The 20,470-nt window shown below is 44.1% G+C and overlaps 1 protein-coding gene across 1 annotated transcript in view; it reads left to right on the plus strand.

The window, feature by feature from the left end:
• The first annotated feature begins 484 nt into the window (after positions 1 to 484).
• Positions 485 to 20,470, plus strand: part of LOC146808507 (transient receptor potential cation channel subfamily M member 2-like) — a 206,396-nt gene continuing 186,410 nt past the window's right edge. The window contains exons 1-3 of the mRNA XM_085623588.1: positions 485 to 502; positions 8,749 to 8,929; positions 19,039 to 19,205. Coding sequence (XP_085479714.1) covers positions 8,794 to 8,929; positions 19,039 to 19,205 — 303 coding nt within the window. The 5' untranslated portion in view covers positions 485 to 502; positions 8,749 to 8,793. The remainder of the gene's footprint in view (positions 503 to 8,748; positions 8,930 to 19,038; positions 19,206 to 20,470) is intronic.

Consider the following 20,470-nt stretch of genomic DNA (forward strand, 5'->3'; position numbering starts at 1 on the left):
TATGCGCAAAACATGTAGCTAATTGAGGGAAAGATGAATATTGTTTGGTTGGAGTAATCACGCAGGTTCACTCATGTTCTTCACACTCTACCCAGTTCTTGACTTTGAAACTCCTTATGGTTCGTTAGTGTTCCTGCTTTAAACCTTGTCTCCTCGTGTAGAAAGGAAGTCTGCGGCTGCGGCTACAGGCGAGATGAGCATCAAGAGGATCACGAGGAGCTTCTGTCAGAGGGTGATTTGGAATGGAATCCAGAGAAGGCCATCCAGGAGGTGCCAACAGATGCCTACGGAGACCTCACTTTCACTGGCCTTGGGAAGAGCGAGGTGAAGGTAAGCGAAGACTGTGGGCGGGACACTCCATGGCAACACTTACATCTATTGTATTGTAGGTGAGTAGAGGCACTTCTGTGGTTGTCTATTTGTGCGAGATGCACACTGGGACAAGACAAGAGAATGCCAGAGTTGGCAGTGCACCACTGGCCTTGGGAAGAGCGAGGTGAAGGTAAGCGAAGACTGTGGGCGGGACACTCCATGGCAACACTTACATCTATTGTATTGTAGGTGAGTAGAGGCACTTCTGGATTTGTCTATTTGTGTCAGCTTCACATTGGGACAAGTCAAGGGAATGTCAGAGTGGGCAGTGCACCGCTGGCCTTGGGAAGAGTGTAGTGAAGGTAAGCGAAGACTGTGGGCAGAATGCTCCATTGCGACACTTTCATCTATTGTATTGTAGGTGAGTAGAGGCAATTCTGGGTTTGTCTATTTGTGCGAGCTGCACATTGGGACAAGTCAAGGGAATGTCAGAGTGGGCAGTGTACCACTGGCCTTGGGGAGAGTGTAGTGAAGGTAAGGGAAGGCTGTGGGAGGAAGACTCCATGGATCCATCTGACAACACATCTTCAGCAGAGACACCTCTGGGTCAGCTGTACACTGGGACAGTACAAGGGATTGTCAGAAGGGGTAGTGTACCACTGGCATCAGATTTCACAGTTGTGATATTGGTCCGGTAGGCATTCCAAATAAATAAACATGGATAGTACTTTTATTCTGATAACGCCAATCTTCCCTAGAAGAAAGTAAGAGAAGGTGGGAACTAAACCAGGTAGATATATTACCACTGGTGTTGGGAGTCAAGATCAGAAGCAGGACCTCACGCCCTGACTCCAAAGCAGCTCACTGCCAAGGGAGATGTAGAACTCAGTTAAGTCCAAGTAGTAATAGATATTACCCCTCTCCTCAGTGCACTCTGCCCATTCATGTGAGGTCAAATAACACAATAAGGAAGGCTCAAACATTACCACGAGATCTTGCTACCATTATAAGCATTTAAACATCTTTAGGAGTTTCCGCCTTAGCACCACTCCCTGCTTTTTCACCGGAGACAGATAGATGGATAGATAGATAGATAGATAGATAGATAGATAGATAGATAGATAGATAGATAGATAGATAGATAGATAGATAGATAGATAGATAGATAGATAGATAGATAGATAGATAGATAGATAGATAGATAGATAGATGGATAGATAGATTTTATTGCACAATTACTTAAAATCATTGCAATTTTAACAAAAAAGATAATAAAAAGAATGTTTGCCAAAGATTTTATTGCAGTCATGAATTTTACAAAGCAGGCAGCCAGCTGGGGAGAGTTGCCATTCATGCACTCCTCCGTGGTCTCTTGGCATTTCCGTACATTGAGAGTGCACCAGATTGGACGCAGCCAGACAATTTGCAGAGGGCACAGGATCTTGCAGACACATAGAACGTGAAATAAGGTTTCTTCCCCTCTACTACATAAGCGGCCCTTGGGGTCCGTGCCTTCCTTGTACCTCTGGCCATACTTCTATGCCATCAGAGGGATTAGTCCAGATCGTAGTCTCATTAAGTGGCGTTTCACTGTTGACTTAGGGGGAATGTTAAATAGTGAGCTAAGGTTCTGCAGTCATAAAGTTTTGACGGCCACCTACTGTGGGAGAGGTTTTTCAGGGCTAGTGTACTGAGTTCAGCTGAAATTATCTTTGCTTGTTTAGTTAACAATTTTGCGGCCACACCCATGGGTAGAGTGCTTGACCAAATTTCAAAGGCTTCCGGTACATCTGGACAGGGCTTAAAAAATGTGTTCCAGGTGGACCCTGAGTTATTTATCAGAGACCAAATATGGCTCTTTAAAGTAAGGTCTTGGGCATGTTTAGTTTTCAGACAGTAAGCTACAAATCTTTCTTTCAAGGTCCACTGTTGAGATGACAGGTTGAATTCCATACAGATTTGAGCATGAGAGGTCGAGTTTGGGAGATAAAGCACTCTGTGGAAGCAGCCTGATTGCGCTCTGTCTAACCATATGAACGTTTTGTCTTTAAAATTCATCGCCCCGTAGGCCACTGTCAGCAAAAAGTTGCCACCCATTACATGAATTAGTGGTGATAAGTCCGGCGTACTCAAGGATTTCCTTGCTCTTGAGAATGCCTCCTCTAAGCAGTGGGCCACTCCTTGCATTGCTGTGCTATGCGGCACCAATCTTCCCCTGTGGTTTATCCAGACTCCCAAATACTTGTATGTGGCCACTACCTCTATATATTTTCCTTCAATGTGCCTGAAACCTTTTCTTGCTTGTAGTCTTGAGACCATCATCACCTTGGTTTTTGCAATGTTGATGGTTAGAGAGTTTATCTTGCAATACAAGGCCAATGAGGTGAATAGCACAATAAGGAAGGCTCAAACATTAGTAAGTGATTTTAGGATAGGATAGTATAATATTGAAAAAGTGCACCTATACCCAAGGGTCTCAAGGTACTGAGCGGACAGGGAGGAGAAAAAAATGCCTACATCCAACTAGGAAGCAAATAGCCAGGTTTCCAGAATCTTCCTAAAGACCGGAAGAGAGTCTGCCTTAGAAATGGAGGGAAGCAAGGAGTTCCAGAGTTTGTTGGCTGCCACAGAAAAGGAGCGAACGCCCCATCTGGACCTGTGACATCTAGGAAAAACCAGTTTTTTCAGGGAGGAAGATCTCAAAGTCCTCCCTGGAGTGTTCCACTGAAACATGGTTTTTAAATTTGATAAGCCTTTGCTATGTATAGCCTTAAATACCATATTCAGGACCTTGAAGGAAATTCACTTTCTGATGTGGAGCCAGTGAAAGGCTCAAATCCCTTCCCTGGCCGACTGGATACTTCAGGATGTTAAGAATCAGCCTGGAAGCTACCATTATAATAATTTAAAAATTTTTAGGAGTCTCCGCCTTGGCACCACTCCCAGCTTTTTCACCAGAGGCAGGTTTTTGAGTGAGGGGGCACCATTGCCAGTAACAGCAGAGAAACCTTGAAAGCTCTTCCAGGAGACTCTGAGGGGCTTCCCTGGAAAGAAAAGTAAAAATGATTCAGATAGTCCCCGCACTGAAAGGACCACAGAAGACAGGCACCAGAGCCCGAAGCTGGAAAGAAAAGGGAAAAACCATTGCTGGAAAAGCCAGTTTTTTAGCTGTCTCCTGAAAGTAAGCAGATCCTGAGCCTGCCTAAGGGGTAGAGGCAGACAGTTCCATGAGCTGGCAGCCAGCACTTGAAAGGAGCGATCGCCCACACGAGAGTGGGTAAACTTAGGGATGGACATCAGAGACTGCACTGAGGACCACCTTTGTGACGCATAATGTTGTACCCGCCTCCTAAGATATACGGCGCCCGCACCATGAAAAGCACTGAAATTTAAATTTCACACGCCCTCTCAATTTTAAAATGTTTATAACATTACAATGCAATACTACATTGTGTTTACCTTTATTTTTTCATCTTGCCCTTCCAGTGACATTATAAAACTATGAATCTACTCTAGAAGGAGAGGATAAAAAAATTAAGCCTGGGTGGAGTTTGCGGAGTTCTGAAGTGCAAAAAAACCTCTGCCGCGATACGCAGAGCTCTGCAAGCAGCGGAGTGCATTAGATAAATGCCGTTAACGGTGATTTTCAGTGCCAGGTGCTTGTCCTCACTGTGCAATCATCACGAATGGCATCATGCACAGTTCAAGCAGGTGCAGCTTCCTTTCTGCTGCTCGAGTAGATTTTTACTCGAGCTGCAGCTTTCGCAACGTGAACAGACGGTTTCTTAACGGGAGCGGTCGCGAGCATACGCGACCACTCGCAATCAGAAATCTGGCCGCCCACGCTGAGAAATCTGGCCGGGAGGTTGATTTTCCATGCTTGTGCTTGCTAACTTGATGTGGACGATTGCGAACGAGGAAAAATCTCACCGGGAGGTGGATTTTTCTCGCTTCCGCTCTCCAACATGACTTTGCCGAATGCGAGCGAGGAAAAAAACGGCACTTTGCAACGCGAATCGGAGTTTTTCAGAACTCCGTGATCTCTGCGTAACGCGGAGGGTGGAAAACTCTGCAAACTCCGCAAGCGGAGTTCACCGCCCAGACTTAAAAAAAATGAGATGTAAGACAGAACTCACAATCTCAGGTCATGATTCTGCCAAAACCTCCATTATGAAAGGCACAAGCCTGGTTATGCCACGTCAACTAGTTGCAGCCTCCAGTTCCATCACTGTTCCACATCTAACAAGCATTTGCAATGCAATAGGTCTCGCATTTGCGAGACTTTGAGCTACTGGCATTGTAAATGACAAACCTTTTATATATGTGTTAGTTTTTAAAACAGATAAATAAAAGGCATTGTCATTTACAATGCCAATTGCTTAAAATTTCGCAAATGTGAGACCTATTGCATTGCATATGCTTGTTTCCCATCCTGTTTACTTTAAAAATGGTTGTAGCTGATATGCAGCGCTTGAACCAGCTCTGGTTTGGACGCTATACCCGGCCAACTCTCTGTAATGAAGACTATGTCTAGATTCTGTGTCTCAGCAAACTCAAGTTTGTGCTTTATTAGTGAGAGTTTATGGTGGAGGGCACAGCCACGGATGTATGGAAATTATGGAAGGAGTAGAGGATCCCGAATAGAGACGCGCAGACAAAAAAAAAAAAAACAAGCAGCTGATGGATACTTTAGCCTTAATGTGGCGCACTCGCGCATTTCTTTTGATGTGTACTCGGCACGCAAACATTATTTTTAATTGAAATTGACAACAACGGCGCCTGTGTTGTCAATTTCAATAAAAAAAAGAAAACACTGTTTGGGTGCCGAGTACACAACAAAAGAAATGCACGTGAATTAAAGCTCAGCAGGAGGAGGCTGTGGCCGGCGGCCGCCACTGTGTCTGCAGGCTCTTCACCACTCATACTAAAGGCGGAAAAAAACGACTATCCGGAGGCACTGCATTTTGTTAGCCGAGGAATCGGGGCAAACTAAAACTCGGAAAAGAGAATAAAAATAAAGTATACATCAACTCTAGGCAGCTCGAGACAGTCACACTGGTAGAATGACTAATCCAATTGTAATAATGACATTTACATCGAGACTTCAGCTTCACAGTAGTAGCTGGACAGCATTAGGATTTTTTTACATCAGGACAGTATTGAATAATAAAAAAATGCATATTTTCCTCAAACAAACTGGCTTTGGTAGATCGGAAACGTTCTTGTCAATCCTCAGCAAGTCTCAGAACAGAATAAGCGCCTGCTCTCCTCAGCATCATCATAGACTGTCTGCATCTGTACAAACTTCCCTCACACAAGCGTAAAGTACACCCGCCACCCAGCATAACAGAACAGTGCCAACTTTTTTTCTTTCTCGTACACATGTACGTAGTACAACATTGAAAGCAACAGTGGAAGGTTTACTCAAAAAAGATTAAATGGAAGCCAATCGTCAACTTGTAATGCGGGGGAGAACATCTGAATTTTGTTAAAACATGTCCGAAGCGTCGACTTACACAGTGAATACAAGGGCACAGAGGCACAATGGAGCTGTGCCCACCAGAGAAGTTTATCCCGAATAGAGACGCGGAGACAAAAAAAAAAAAAAAAACAAGCAGCTGATGGATACTATAGCCTTAATGTGGCGCACTCGCGCATTTCTTTTGATGTGTACTCGGCACGCAAACATTATTTTTAATTGAAATTGACAACAACGGCGCCTGTGTTGTCAATTTCAATTAAAAAAAAAGGAAACACTGTTTGGGTGCCGAGTACACAACAAAAGAAATGCACGTGAATTAAAGCTCAGCAGGAGGAGGCTGTGACGCGGCCCCGAAAGTGAAAGTGATCGCAATCGCGATTACGATCGCGTGCAACGGAGGGCGCGCATGCACGTTCACGTGCACTGTAGCTTTAGGCCACGGCAGCACTTTGAAAAAGCCTCTTTACAAAATGTCTCGGCCAGATCAGCGCAAGCGCTGAATCAGGCGAGACCTAAAAATGACTCCAAACCACTGTTGGTGAAGAATGGGTGATATTGCTTTAATCTAATTAAAGATATCCTGCAATAATTCAATGTAAATATAAATAAATACAAGCTCTTTGTGCATGGATGAGGCAAGAAAAAGTGACTGAGGAAATGACTTCAAATGTTCACAGTTCACAAGAGTTCAAGTCCATTATATAGAATGTCTTAGAGCAGGAACATTTGATGAAAACTACTCAGAACCAGGACCAATCCCACAAAAGGCTTCTCCTGAAGTCCTGCAAATAGTGCACCACTAGATTACCAAATACGTGTTGAATTCCTTCTTGGGTGGCAAAGGGGCTTTACCACTAGGTTAACATCATTAAATGTGCTTGCGTCCCATAGTATGGGGGTGGAAAGGGGCCAAGTCCTCCTATGAGCAAGTATGGATTTTAGTTTACCAAACACCAAGTGCAGACAGAATGTGAAAGGATATTGGCAGCGCTGCTCGGTTTATACTATGGGAACTCACATAAGAAAACATGAAACCATGTCAGGTCACAAGGTTTTACCAATGTTCATGATACCAGATGATGTTCAGGCAGTCAGCTGAGATTTACACCCAACTAGTGATGCCCAACACAACAATTAATGGACTGAGGTATTTGACCCACCACAATCAAAATCTTCTATGTACTGGGAAATTACATCAGAAATTAATATGCATAAATCTGGCTGAAGATGAGAACAGCGGCATTCTTACACATTGATGTTGTGTTGTGCGAGTCACATTCTGACATTCAGCATCAGGACTAAAATGGCATCTATCATTCTGCATCAAGGCTCACATGCCTCTAACATTCAATGACAGGACCCACATGACGTCTGGCATTCAGTATGAGGACTGATGTGACGTCTAAAATTCAAGATCAAGACTCACTTCACATCCATCAATCAGTATCAGCTCTCCCATGACATCTAATATTCAATGTCAGGATTAACATGACATCTAACATTAAGTATCATGGCTCACTTGACATCTAATATTCAATGTCAGGATTAACATGACATCTAACATTCAGTATCAGGGCTCACTTGACATCTAATATTCAATGTCAGAATTAACATGACATCTAACATTCATTATCAGGACTCACTTGACATCTAACATTCAGTATCAGGACTCACTTGACATCTAATATTCAGTATCAGGACTCACTTGACATCTAATATTCAGTATCAGGACTCACTTGACATCTAATATTCAGTATCAGGACTCACTTGACATCTAACATTCAGTATCAGGATTCACTTGACATCTAATATTCAGTATCAGGACTCACTTGACATCTAATATTCAGTATCAGGACTCACTTGACATCTAATATTCAGTATCAGGACTCACTTGACATCTAACATTCAGTATCAGGACTCACTTGACATCTAATATTCAGTATCAGGACTCACTTGACATCTAACATTCAGTATCAGGACTCACTTGACATCTAATATTCAGTATCAGGACTCACTTGACATCTAACATTCAGTATCAGGACTCACTTGACATCTAATATTCAGTATCAGGACTCACTTGACATCTAACATTCATTATCAGGACTCACTTGACATCTAACATTAAGTATCATGGCTCACTTGACATCTAATATTCAATGTCAGAATTAACATGACATCTAACATTCATTATCAGGACTCACTTGACATCTAACATTCAGTATCAGGACTCACTTGACATCTAATATTCAGTATCAGGACTCACTTGACATCTAATATTCAGTATCAGGACTCACTTGACATCTAACATTCAGTATCAGGACTCACTTGACATCTAATATTCAGTATCAGGTCTCACTTGACATCTAATATTCAGTATCAGGACTCACTTGACATCTAATATTCAGTATCAGGACTCACTTGACATCTAACATTCAGTATCAGGACTCACTTGACATCTAACATTCAGTATCAGGACTCACTTGACATCTAATATTCAGTATCAGGACTCACTTGACATCTAACATTCAGTATCAGGACTCACTTGACATCTAATATTCAGTATCAGGACTCACTTGACATCTAACATTCAGTATCAGGACTCACTTGACATCTAACATTCAGTATCAGGACTCACTTGACATCTAACATTCAGTATCAGGACTCACATGAGATCTAACATTCAGTATCAGGACTCACTTGACATCTAATATTCAGTATCAGGACTCACTTGACATCTAACATTCAGTATCAGGACTCACTTGACATCTAACATTCAGTATCAGGACTTACATGACCTGTGACTTAGATATCATTTAGCATTGTGGATAGGGATTCACATGACACCTGCCATTCAGTGCCAGGACTCACATGACATTTCACATTCAGTTTCAGGTGTCACATGACTGGACTCACTCACTTTACCTTCTGTTTCACATGGGTCTTTTTCTTTGCAGTACGTCCGCGCCTCCAACAGCACACCCCCCAAGGTTCTTTATGAGATGATGATCAAAATGTGGAACCTCAGTGTTCCAAACCTGCTGATATCAGTGACCGGTGGAACCAAGAACTTCAGCATGAAAGGGAGACTGAAGAACCTGTTCAGCCGGGGACTCATCAAAGCAGCCCAGACCACAGGTGAGGCAGGCAGATAACACCTCCACTCAGCAGCTGGCCCTGGCATCCTCTGCCATGGGCCTTTCAGGTGGCAGCTGCCCACTGTGCTTGGTGCCAGAGGTCACTCTGGTGGCACAAATGCTTTTACAGTTAGTATGCTTATGTTGATATTTCTATAGTACAAACTAAGGTGGGGAGCAACTAAATACTGAACGCAACAATACAGGACAAATATGAATGATCCCTCAGCAACAAAAACTCACGTATTAAAGAACATGTTGACTCACAAAGCACACCACTGCACTTCTTAGCTATCACAAAGACCTAGATTGACCCAACAACTCTACTACACCCTGTGCTCTTCACACTGACTTTTCCACCTTCTCCAGCATGCCTCAAAGAACCTGCAAAAGTAACATTCTGCTAAATAACTCGCACACAGCCACACTTACTTCAGTGTTATCCTCCAATCCATCTTCTTTTGAATAGTATTCCGTGTCAGTCATAGCCTTATCAAAAACCAGGGTTGTGGGGCTGCAGCGTTTTCCAGAAAACAGTGTCACATTCTTTGGAGAGCTGCATAATGTCCATGGACCTTTCCCCAGTACCACCACTATCATCATACTCAGGTATTGGAACTTAAAAGTTTACAATAAACTTCCAGAAAAATTGTTCTCTCAGCTCCTAACTGAACATTCACTCCTCCAAACACTGTACTTACTCATCCACACATACTCAGGCTAATCTGAATTTAGTGCTATCAGACACACCTAACCAATCATCACCCAGTACTCTCCCTTCCCACTCTGACCATGTCTTCTCAAATATTCTGGTCGATATCCCGTGCCCCACCCACTCATTACCCCGCCTCCCAGCCCCCAAAAAGGAAACATTCTCTAGACTCACTCCCAACATTCATCCAACAACTATACACCTATTTATCACCTCTGATATATTTTATATCCTTCAACACATTTCATGATGTCGTGAGGCAAACTTTTAAAACTCTCTGCCACCAGCCACCAGTCTCTAAGTAAAAAGGATCTGCTCTCTTGATGTTTGGTGTGGGTGCGCATTAGGTAACCTCCTCTCATCCTGTTTAGATACACTACTGTGTAAACAACAAAAAGTCCACCATTGAAAATGAAGATTTCTACTGGGGAGAAAAATGTGTGGGATCTGGGAGTGTTCCCAAAAAATGCCAGGATTGAACAGCTGGTGGCACTGTGCTTGGCGGGTCTCTGTAAGTTTGTTTGTAATGGCTACATAGATATTGACACCTGTGAATGTTTTTTTTTTTTGCTTGCTTGATGGCAATGCTTTCTTTCAACCTTGGTTGTTCCTGTAGTAGGCGCTTTGACACAATATTTTCTGTGGTGGTGCATTATGTGATCCTGTTCCCCGGCCACTTTGGTTGATTACACAAATCCTTCACCAATTCATGTGCCTTCTAACTGTGTTGTCACTTGCTGACTCGTATGGTCTACCATGGAAATCCAACCTTTATATGGTTGTGCCTAATACCAAAGCTATCTAAGGAGGTTATGGGGGCCTGGCACAGGCATATTCAGGCTAACCCTGGTCATTCATCGAAATTGTTTATTTGGTTAATAATTTAACCATAAAAGACACACATGTGCTATGCCAATCAATAATACAAATTAAGCATTTCAATTCAATCTGTTACACAAACAATATTAGAGATTCCCAGTATATAAAACGTATGTCATTAAAAATTGGTAGATAAAGAGCAGGTCATCATAGTACATTCCTCTTTCTAATAGCAATCTGCGTATACTGGGCCACCGCCCAACAGACATGAATAGAAGTTAAAGATTGGATCTGCGTATACTGGGCCACCGCCCAACAGACATGAATAGAAGTTAAAGATTGGATAAAAGCATTGTGAGTTTGCATTGCCTAAGGATCACATGACTTAAATTAGTAACCAAAAATCAGTGACTGAAAGGAGCGTAAAAGTTATAAAACACATGGGCAGGGTGGTAAAATCACATTATAATAAACAGGTACAGGACTTGTAGTGATTAACATGTGCTTTCTAATTGTGGGCTTCAAGGACTCGCGAAAAAGCAAGCCTTTATGATGTTCTTACAGCAGTGGGACAGATATGCTAGACTTTGAAATAATTCTGGCATGGCCAGACTTCCACTAAGTTTCTCTTTATAGGCCAACCACAGGATCTTCCTCATATCATCCAGCCAAAACAATCTTTCAATAGCATTTGAGTGAAAAGTTTGACTTTTTGGCCAAATAGACAACCATAAAAGGATGGACGAAGAGTGATGTGAGCAACTAGATAATCCATCCCTAATTCAGAATGACACATAGAAGTGCTCTGGGGAAAGGACAACAGAAACCTGTTCTCAACTTTCTGAATAACTTCATAGTCCAGTGTTTGCCTAAGCCCACATCGTACGTTGCAACTGCAAGGTCCTTTGACTTGTAGACCATCAACATTTCTGAAACAGGTTTGCATCCCAGCTTTGTGGCAAAGTTAAACAATGCCTTGTTGCTTCTCCCATACGCGGCCACCTTAGTGCAATCCAAAGGGGTCAACCTACAGGTAACATATAAGATGTTTCTATTTTCGATTACGCTTTTGGATCAGTAAGCGATACCCTGGTTGCACACACTAAACTGATTTACCATTTGAACGAACTTCTCTTAACTACTTTAGGAGTGCAAGTACTACCTTCTTTAACATCTAAGAGGACCCACAGCTAAGGAAAAGTAGAAACTGGGGAACTATTAGTTTAATTAACAACATTAGATCTGTGTGTGTATTTATTTCAAAAAATCTAAAAGAGAGAGATAGAGGAAAAATGGAGAAGACTCATCCTCCAAAATATCAGTAAATAAACAAAAGGAGTCACTCCCAAGAAAAATTTGATAGTGATGGCAACCTCGTAGTGAAAAGGAAAAATTAGTTTTCCTTTCAAATAACCCTAACCCACCAAGGTTACCCCTTGGTGGCATGTTTCATCACGGGGCTCTTCGCTAACCTGAATTAGAAAGGGGCGTGCTATGACCGAGGGATACGTGGACGCACTGATAGTGTATTTTGGCTATACACACTGATTGCAAAATGTTAGAGTGGGGCTTTTTTGTAAAAAACTAAGTAAAAAATATCTGGCTAGTGGGAAAAGGATAATTTTTATTCAATCCCCTGGTCAATATGATTAAAAAATGGGGATGATAAGAAACTCCTGGGATAAAGGTCCCTTAGTTTCTCTGGTCAACTAGTTTCAAGCCCTACCCCAAGGCTTTTCATCAGGACCTAAGGGGGTTACTCCTCCAGTTGTGAAATCTCTCAATAAGTGAAAGAAGATATATCATCAAAATAAATGTATACAGCACAGAAAAGAGACATTAAAAGTATGCATGGCCCGTGGGCCTCGTAATTGCATTCTGTTTTTTACATCATGCACTAATGTGAGTGGAAAGTGATAAATTTCTCACACTTTGAATAAGTGAGCACACTGTGAAGATCTTCAATGTAAGTGTTAAAGTAGACACACAAGCAATAAACACACATAGGATATACTCCAGAATAGAATAATACAACACACATTATATTACATACATGTTATATGCCCTAATCAGGCCTCATGAGTCCAAAGGGGGAAGGACACCTGGAGTCATACTCTGTTGGAATAAAGAAAAGTGTCACAATAGGAGTACTTAGAGGTATAAAGCGAAACTATCGTAAAAGGCAGAGTTTCACAAAACCTGAATACCAGGTTTACAAAAATGTTCATGGCAGGACTTACTTCACCAAGGCTACTCCCTTCGCTGTGGGGTTAACCGTTTGACAGTCATTCAAGAGGTGCCAGAGGGGCCTGTTGTGTCCAGTAATATATGGTGAAGACGTGCTGCTGTCAGCATCCTCGTGGTGGTGTGGCACTAGACTAGACATCTAACTGAAAAAAGCCCTCTCCCTGCTTAACCGAGGCACATCCGCAGTATGTGGGTTCGCGCCTGGGCTCACATGGGAAACATTATTTCTCTGTTGATCGTGTACGATAAAAGGATAGTCTCAAAATAAAAAACTGAAATGCCAGGGTGTTCTTGATTGGGACTCTGCCAATTATAGGAAATTTGTTGCAAAAGTGGAAAACATAGCTAGGCGGTGGAGCATCCAATGTGGTGGGTTTTGCACCAGGTTTCACCTGGAGGAAAAACACACAATAAAAAACAAGACAGAATAAAATAATACAGAAAAAAAAAGAATAATACCGAAGTAATACAAATATATATCTTGATATGTTCGTGTTTGGTGTCTGTTGATACTTGGACCCACACCGAGGTATTTAAGGATTATCTTGGCAGAAAAATGTGTACTGATGTTGGTGCAGACAAAAAGGGGCGAGATATAAGGCTGTTAGGTTTGACCTATCTCTGTTGCCATATGGCTTATGAAATTACTGTAAGGAAAAGGTCAAAAAAAGAATGCTTGGAACTTGATAGGTGGAGAAAGGTGGGTGTAGGGTTAGTCATATCCATCGATGTTCATTTTCAAACAACTTGGACTCTTGGTTCGCTTGTTCAATTACTGCACAACGTACGTCGTTAACAGTGTGGTGGTGTTCAATGTAATGTGTAGTCATTTTTCTTGTTGCTTGTTGGCATCAGAAGTTACTTCAATGCTCACCGATTCTGGTCTTGATTTTGTGTCATTCCTATATAGTGTAAGATACACAGGCAGGTGATTATATCGATCACCCGTTCCGAGTTGCAGTTGGTAAATTGTCCCATCTCCCATGTTGTGTTATCATTGAAAGTGATGGTTTTACTTGTTTGTGTCAGATGGCACAGACTACAGTTACCACATGGGTGGTAACCGTTGAGAGGTGTAATAAAGCTATGACTCGTTGGCCTGTGCTTAGGGATACGTGGTCGGGTCTATACCAACATGTCCCTTAGGCTTCAGTGTCTCCTGTGAGAGAACATTTGTTTTGGTACCGGAGTATCACTGTCATTCTGAATTCAGCAATGTTTGATGATAATTTTGTTCACTTCATTGGATGCACAGTTGTAGGTGGTGATACATATGGGGCGAACCTCTTTTTCTTTTTGTACCGGAAGCTCCAAAGAGTTTCCCTGTTGTTATTCTTGGCTCTTTTCATAGCTTTCTTCACAATTCTGTGTGGGTTTTTTCTTGCTCCTAACTTTGAAGCCAAATCTACAGCCTGCGTGTTGTGATCACTTGGTTCAGAACAATTGCGTCTGCATCTTAAAAATTGTCCGAACTGAAGATTTTCCCTAAGGGGTCTAGGGTGAAAACTGTCAAAACAGAGTAGACAGTTTTCCGTAGGTTTGAAATGGGTTGTGGTTTTCAGGCCGCCATCATGTAAAAAAATGTTTAGGTCAAGGAAGACCAACTCTGTTCTGCAGATGCTGTGTGGAAATTTGAGGAAGTCATTCTGCCTATTCAGTCATTGCAAAAAATCATTAGCTGTCTTTTCATCACCATCCCATACTACTAAAATGTAATCTATATATCTTTTCCAAAGTGTAAAGTATAATGCAGTGATGTAGGGGTTTAGTGTTGCTAAGATCTTTTGTTTTTCAAGGTGGTATACATATAGTCCAGCCACACTTGGAGCAAAAGTGCTTCCCATGCTGGTACCATTCTTCTGTAGGTACAGGGTGCCTTCGAAATTAAAAATGTTCTCTGTCAAGACTCGCTTGCAACAATCATTTAATCAATCAGGACATTTGTAGAGCGCATTTCTCACCCGTGAGGGTCTCAAGGCGCTAATGGGTGGGGGGCAGCAGCTACTGGTCGAACAGCCTTGTCTTGAGAAGTCTTCTGAAGGTCAGCAGGTCCTGGGTCCGACGCAGGTGAACGGGTAGGGTGTTCCATGTCTTTGCGGCGAGGTGGGAGAAAGATCTGCCTCCTGTGGTTGTTCGGCAGATGCGAGGAACGGTGGCGATGGTGAGATCGGCGGAGCGAAGCTGGCGGTTTGGGGTGTAGAAGAACAGTCGTTTGTTGAGGTATGTAGGTCCAGTGTTGTGGAGTGCTTTGTGAGTGTGGGTAAGGAGTTTGAAGGTGATCCTTTTGTTGACTGGGAGCCAATGCAGATCTCTTAGGTGGGTGGTGATGTGGCTGTGGCGGGGGAGTCCAAGGATGAGGCTGGGGATGTGTTTTGTATGCCTTGGAGTCTCTTCTGGAGTGTAGCCATGGTTCCTGCGTAGAGGACTTTGCCGTAGTCCAGCCTGCTGCTGACGAGTGCTTGAGTGACCGTTCTCCTGGTTTCGATGGGGATCCATCTGTAGATCTTGTAGAGCATGCGGAGGGTGTTGAAGCAGGAGGGGGAGACAGTGTTGACTTGCTGGGTCATAGAGAGTGTTGAGTCCAGGATGAACCCCAGGCTGCGTGCCTGGTTTGTGGGTGTCGGGGCAGTTCCCAGCGTGGTTGGCCACCAGGAGTCGTCCCATGCGGAGGGGGTGGGGCCGAGGATGAGTTCAGTTTAAATCGTCTGGTCTTCATCCAATCTGCAACGGCCTTCATTCCCTCGTGGAGGTTGGATTTGGTGGTGTCCGGGTCCTTGGTGAGGAAGAGGATCAGCTGGATGTTGTCGGCGTACGAGACGATGTTGAGGTGGTGTGCTCGGATGATGTTGGCGAGCGGTGCCATGTAGATGTTGAAGAGTGTCGGGCTGAGGGATGATCCTTGGGGTACGCCGCAGGTGATCGGGGTGGCTTTGGATCGGAACGGGGAGGCGGACTCTCTGGGTTCTGCCGGTGAGGAAGGAGGTGAACCAGTCCAGGGTTTTGCCTTGGAACCCTGCGTCGTGGAGGCGTGTGCGTAGTGTGTGGTGGCAGACGGTGTCGAAGGCGGCTGAGAGGTCTAGGAGGATGAGGGCCGCGTTTCGCCCTCGTCCAGTATGGACCTGATGATGTCAGTGGCGGCGATGAGGGCGGTTTCGGTGCTGTGGTTGCTGCAGAAGCCGGATTGGGAGGAGTCCAGGACGTTGTTCTCCTCAAGGAAGTGGGTCAGTTGTCTGTTGGCGGTCTTCTCAATTACTTGTTCCGGGAATGGGAGCAGGGAGATGGGTCGGAACTTTTTGAGGTCCTTTAGGTCCGCCTTGGGTTTCTTGAGGAGGGCATTGATTTTGGCGTGTTTCCAGCTCTCCGGGAAGGTAGTGGTCTCGAAGGATCTGTTGAAGATCTTTTGGAGTTGGGGTGCGATGATGGAGCTTGCAGTGTTGAAGACGTGGTGGGGGCAGGGGTCGAAAGGTGAGCCTGAGTGGATGGTGTTCATGATTTTGATGGTGTCTTCGTCATTGACGTTGTTCCAGGAGAGCAGAAGGTCGGTGTGTTTGGCGGGTGTTGAGTTGGGGGAGTTGGCATCTGTCGTCGGCGCCTGGGTGTCGAAGCTGTTGTGGATGTCTGCGATCTTGCAGTGGAAGAAGGTAGCCAGGGAGTCGCAGAGATCTTGTGACGGTGGTACGTCATTGGAGCTGGAGCTGGGGGTGGAGAGTTCTTTCACAATGTTGAAGAGCTCTTTGCTGTTGTGTGCATTGTTGTAGATGCGTTCTTTGAAGGAAGTTCTTTTGGCGGATCGGATGAGTTGGTGGTGTTTGCATCTGGCGTTCGTGAGGGCTGCGTGGTTGTCTGGTGTCTGGTCATTGCGCCATTGCTTCTCGAGTCTTCTGCAGATGTGCTTGGAGTTCTGGAGGTCGGTGTTGAACCATATGGCACTTGTGTCGGTGCGCCTGTTGAAGGGTTTCCTGATCGGAGCGAGGGTGTTGGTTCAGTCGTTGATTCATTGTCTGAAGTTGTGGGCTGCAGCGTCGGTCTCGGAGGGCTCGGGTGGAGGGTCTCGGGCTAGTGTGGTGATGAGTTGGTCTTCGGTTACTTTTTTCCAGTTGCGGCGTGGGATACATTGCGGTTGGTTGTGTGCGGTGTGTTTCTCGAAGGAGAAGTCGATGCAGTGGTGGTCGGTCCAGTGGAGTTCGGTGGTGTGGCCAAAGGTGACGCGGTCACTGGCGGAGAAGATGGGGTCGAGCGTGTGTCTGACGGAGTGGGTGGGTGTTGTGACGAGTTGTTTGAGTCCGAGGTTGGCAAGGTTGTCAATCAGTTTTGTGGAGTTGTTGTAGTTGGTGTTCTCGAGGTGGAAATTCAGGTCTCAGAGTAGGATGTAGGCTGTGGAGGCGAGGGCGTGCATCCTGATGAGGTCGTGATGGATTTGCTGAACTGTGGTTGGGGTCCCAGGGGTGTGTAGACGAGGGTTCCTCTGAGTGTGGTGGTAAATGATGACTTGGCTTTAAGACCTGTGTCCCCCTGTTATTCTGCTTTCTCTGGTTTGTCTGTGAAAAATGTGTTTAATTTCAGCTTTCTTATGAATTCATTTACCTCACAACTTAATTTGAACTTGTTCAATTTCGCTTTGGGTACAAAACCTAGGTCTTTTTCTAGTACCCCTTTCTGGCAGACGGTTAGTGGAGTCTGGTTGGTTGTTGTGTGAGATTGTCATGCTTCTGGTTGACACCCTGGAGGGGTCCTGATTTGTTGACCACTCGACTGGATTTCGCTTCCTCGTTCTCCCTCTCTGTCCTCCTGTCAGACCGAAAACCATAATGTGGATCTTAAATTGATTTATTGTGAGATCAAGATCCACCATATAAAATGAAAATTTGATCTGTGAAATTCAATTGGGGTCTGAGCCATGAGCCCCACGTCATCTGCATAGAGTAGAGCGGGCATTTGACGGGTACTAGCACAGAATATATCAATGCCAATGTTGATCAGATATTTTTCTAACCCGGTAATGTATAGTGTAACCAAAAAGGGGGTTAGGACACATCACTATGTTACTCCCCTTGAGATTGAAAAGGTTTTAGTTGCCTCACAATTAGTGCCATATCTGACGCTGGTTTTCACCCTATTATGCATGCAATAGTATGAAGAAATTTGCAATTTTGGCCTCGACCCCCAAGTTCAAATGCCAAGGTTAGGTGGATGATTGCTGCATAGACATTCCCCCCTTTAACCACTAAGGGACCGACTATGATCTCGGTCGGAAAACCGCCGACATTAGGTCGGAGGCCTTTCGACCAAGATTGTCGGTTTCACTTCCAACCGCCTAATTACGTTTTAGGCGGTTGAAAGTGAAACCGGCCGGTCATTCTGCCTGGGTTCTGACAGGGTCAAAAAGCCCATCAGCCAGTCGGAGCCCAGCCCGTAATCCATATGGACGGTATATGTTATTCGTGCCAGTGCCCTGTTTTGAACCCTAGCCTCAGGACATGTCAATAAACGTACATTATGCAAGTTTTACTCTTACACAATCACTTTTTTCTTGCGCTGCATCTCTCACCTGACTCGATTTGTCACTCTTCATTGTGGTATTTACCATACCTTTGATTAGAAACAAAACATTACTGAGCTCATCCAACTCAGTGAGGGGGTTGTAGCCCATGCCGGGACTAGGCATCCCAGTACGAGGAGAATTCCAATGATGAAGCATGCCACCTTTGGTGGGTGAAGGATTTCGTCTTATAAAAGGAATATTCCAGGGTTTGGTCAGATACCTACTCGGATAACCTCTCTCGCTCTCATTAAACTCTTTAGACCTGAGGGTTCTTTTTTCTGTGATTCTTGCTGCAAGATGTCACTTTCTCACCTCTCCACACGTCCCAGTGGATAAGTAGTTTATTAGTGAGTTATGTCTGCTAAGGCAATAAGTGCCTACATTTTACCTCTACTAGTGTACATACTCGTGATTTGCTAAGAGCCATTACCTACCTTGTGAAGAAGGTCAGATGAGTGAAGAGAGCCACTTTGGCCACCAGGATGAGTCTTATGTTTTACAGTTATCCTCGTGATCACATGTTGTGGCCATGCCCAGAGAGCAGCCCTCCCAGCAGGCTCCCTTATACCCATTAAAAAGCAAAGATATTTATACTTGTATGTCCAAGATAGTGAAGACCTAAATTGTGTATGGTAAGCGATTCACAATATCTCTTGTTGGAGATCCTTAGACCGTCCTTGTGCCTCTTACTATATAGACAAGAGGACTGAAGTGAGCTATTCCTCTGTTTACCAAGCAAGGGTAAAGGAGGAACCTCTGACTTTCTTCTCCTGTTCTCTTGTCTCCACAGGAGCCTGGATCCTGACTGGTGGCACACACATGGGGGTGACCAAACACGTCGGCGAAGCCGTCAGAGACTACAGCATGAGCAGCAGCCAGGTGGACAGCGAGATCATGGCCATCGGGATCACAAGTTGGGGACTGCTACACAACCGGGACAGCCTGATCAGCACAATGGTAAATGAGGAGACTGCATGTGATGCAACGATGGGGCTGGCAAAGCATCCAAAACTGAGCTTTGTAGCTCACATGAGCCATCACTGTAGAGGAAGGCCCACGTCAAGAGTTTATTGTGGAAGAAATGTTCTGGACCTACCTCAAATCTGAGGTTGTTATACCACTGTTTAAGAAAAACGCAGCAAGCCCCTTTATTCCGTCCGTCCACTATTTGTGGTCCTACACCTTTCTTTCATTAAAGCTCTTAAGCCCATGACCATCTCAAGATTCTGCAGCCTGGTGTTCATCACTTCCTCTTTACTGATATCCTTTCATGTAGGGGTACAATAGTATCACCTTTCTGCATGTCAGCCACCTCTCCTCTATCCTCACCCCTCTTGTCCTCTCTACAGGATCCATCACCAACGAGCACTCCACTGTGTTTCCATCTCTCAACTCACCATGTATCACTCGCAGTTGTACTGATAATGGTTCTATGATTTCCAATACTTGTTCTCTGTTTCTGGTGCTCTACACACTCCCCACCAACACCCCTACCTAGAGGCACCTTTAGAGTACAGTCCTTGGCCATTGACTCTTTCCTATTTCCAGCTCCTCTCATAACAACATGATCTTCTCCTTTGTTATATGTTCCATTTTTCTATGGATTATGTCCTAAATATTTATCTAAGCGACTTTTTCACTATCTGCACTCCAGAACCCTACGTTTGGCTGATGAATTGCTGACTGTGGTGCCTAAGACAAGGATGAAAAATATGGAAGATCCTTCTTTTCTGCGCTAGCTGGTGCCAGCTGGAATGCTCTCCCCCGGCACCTGTGGGCTATTAAGGAGGCGGGCTCTTCTATACATAGCCTGAAAACCTGGCTTTTTAATGAAGCCTTTTAGTTTGAGTCCCCTCATATATACATTTAGAATCAGTGGTCTACTAACCTGCAGTGTAGGGACATAACTTGGAGTATCTGTACGCTGTATAAGCTAAAAAAAAAAAAAAAAAATTATACCGATGTTGCATGTATATTATCATTCAATGCTTTTAATACATCCCTCATCTTCAAATAAAGATCTTAGAATGACTTACATTGACCAGGAGTAAGTGGGCCTCAACTCTTCTTTAAACCACATCCATTTACCTGCCCACACCGCTTTCTTAACGCCCATTATTTCCCCCTCCCTGAAGACTTGTGTGTGGGCTATCAACTGGAGTTTAAGACTGGGGTCCTCTATCACCCCCACATTTGGCTTGATAGGTGACTAAGCATTAAGA

This window comes from Triturus cristatus, chromosome 8 (genome assembly GCF_964204655.1).
Source record: "Triturus cristatus chromosome 8, aTriCri1.1, whole genome shotgun sequence".
Classification (NCBI taxonomy): domain Eukaryota; kingdom Metazoa; phylum Chordata; class Amphibia; order Caudata; family Salamandridae; genus Triturus; species Triturus cristatus.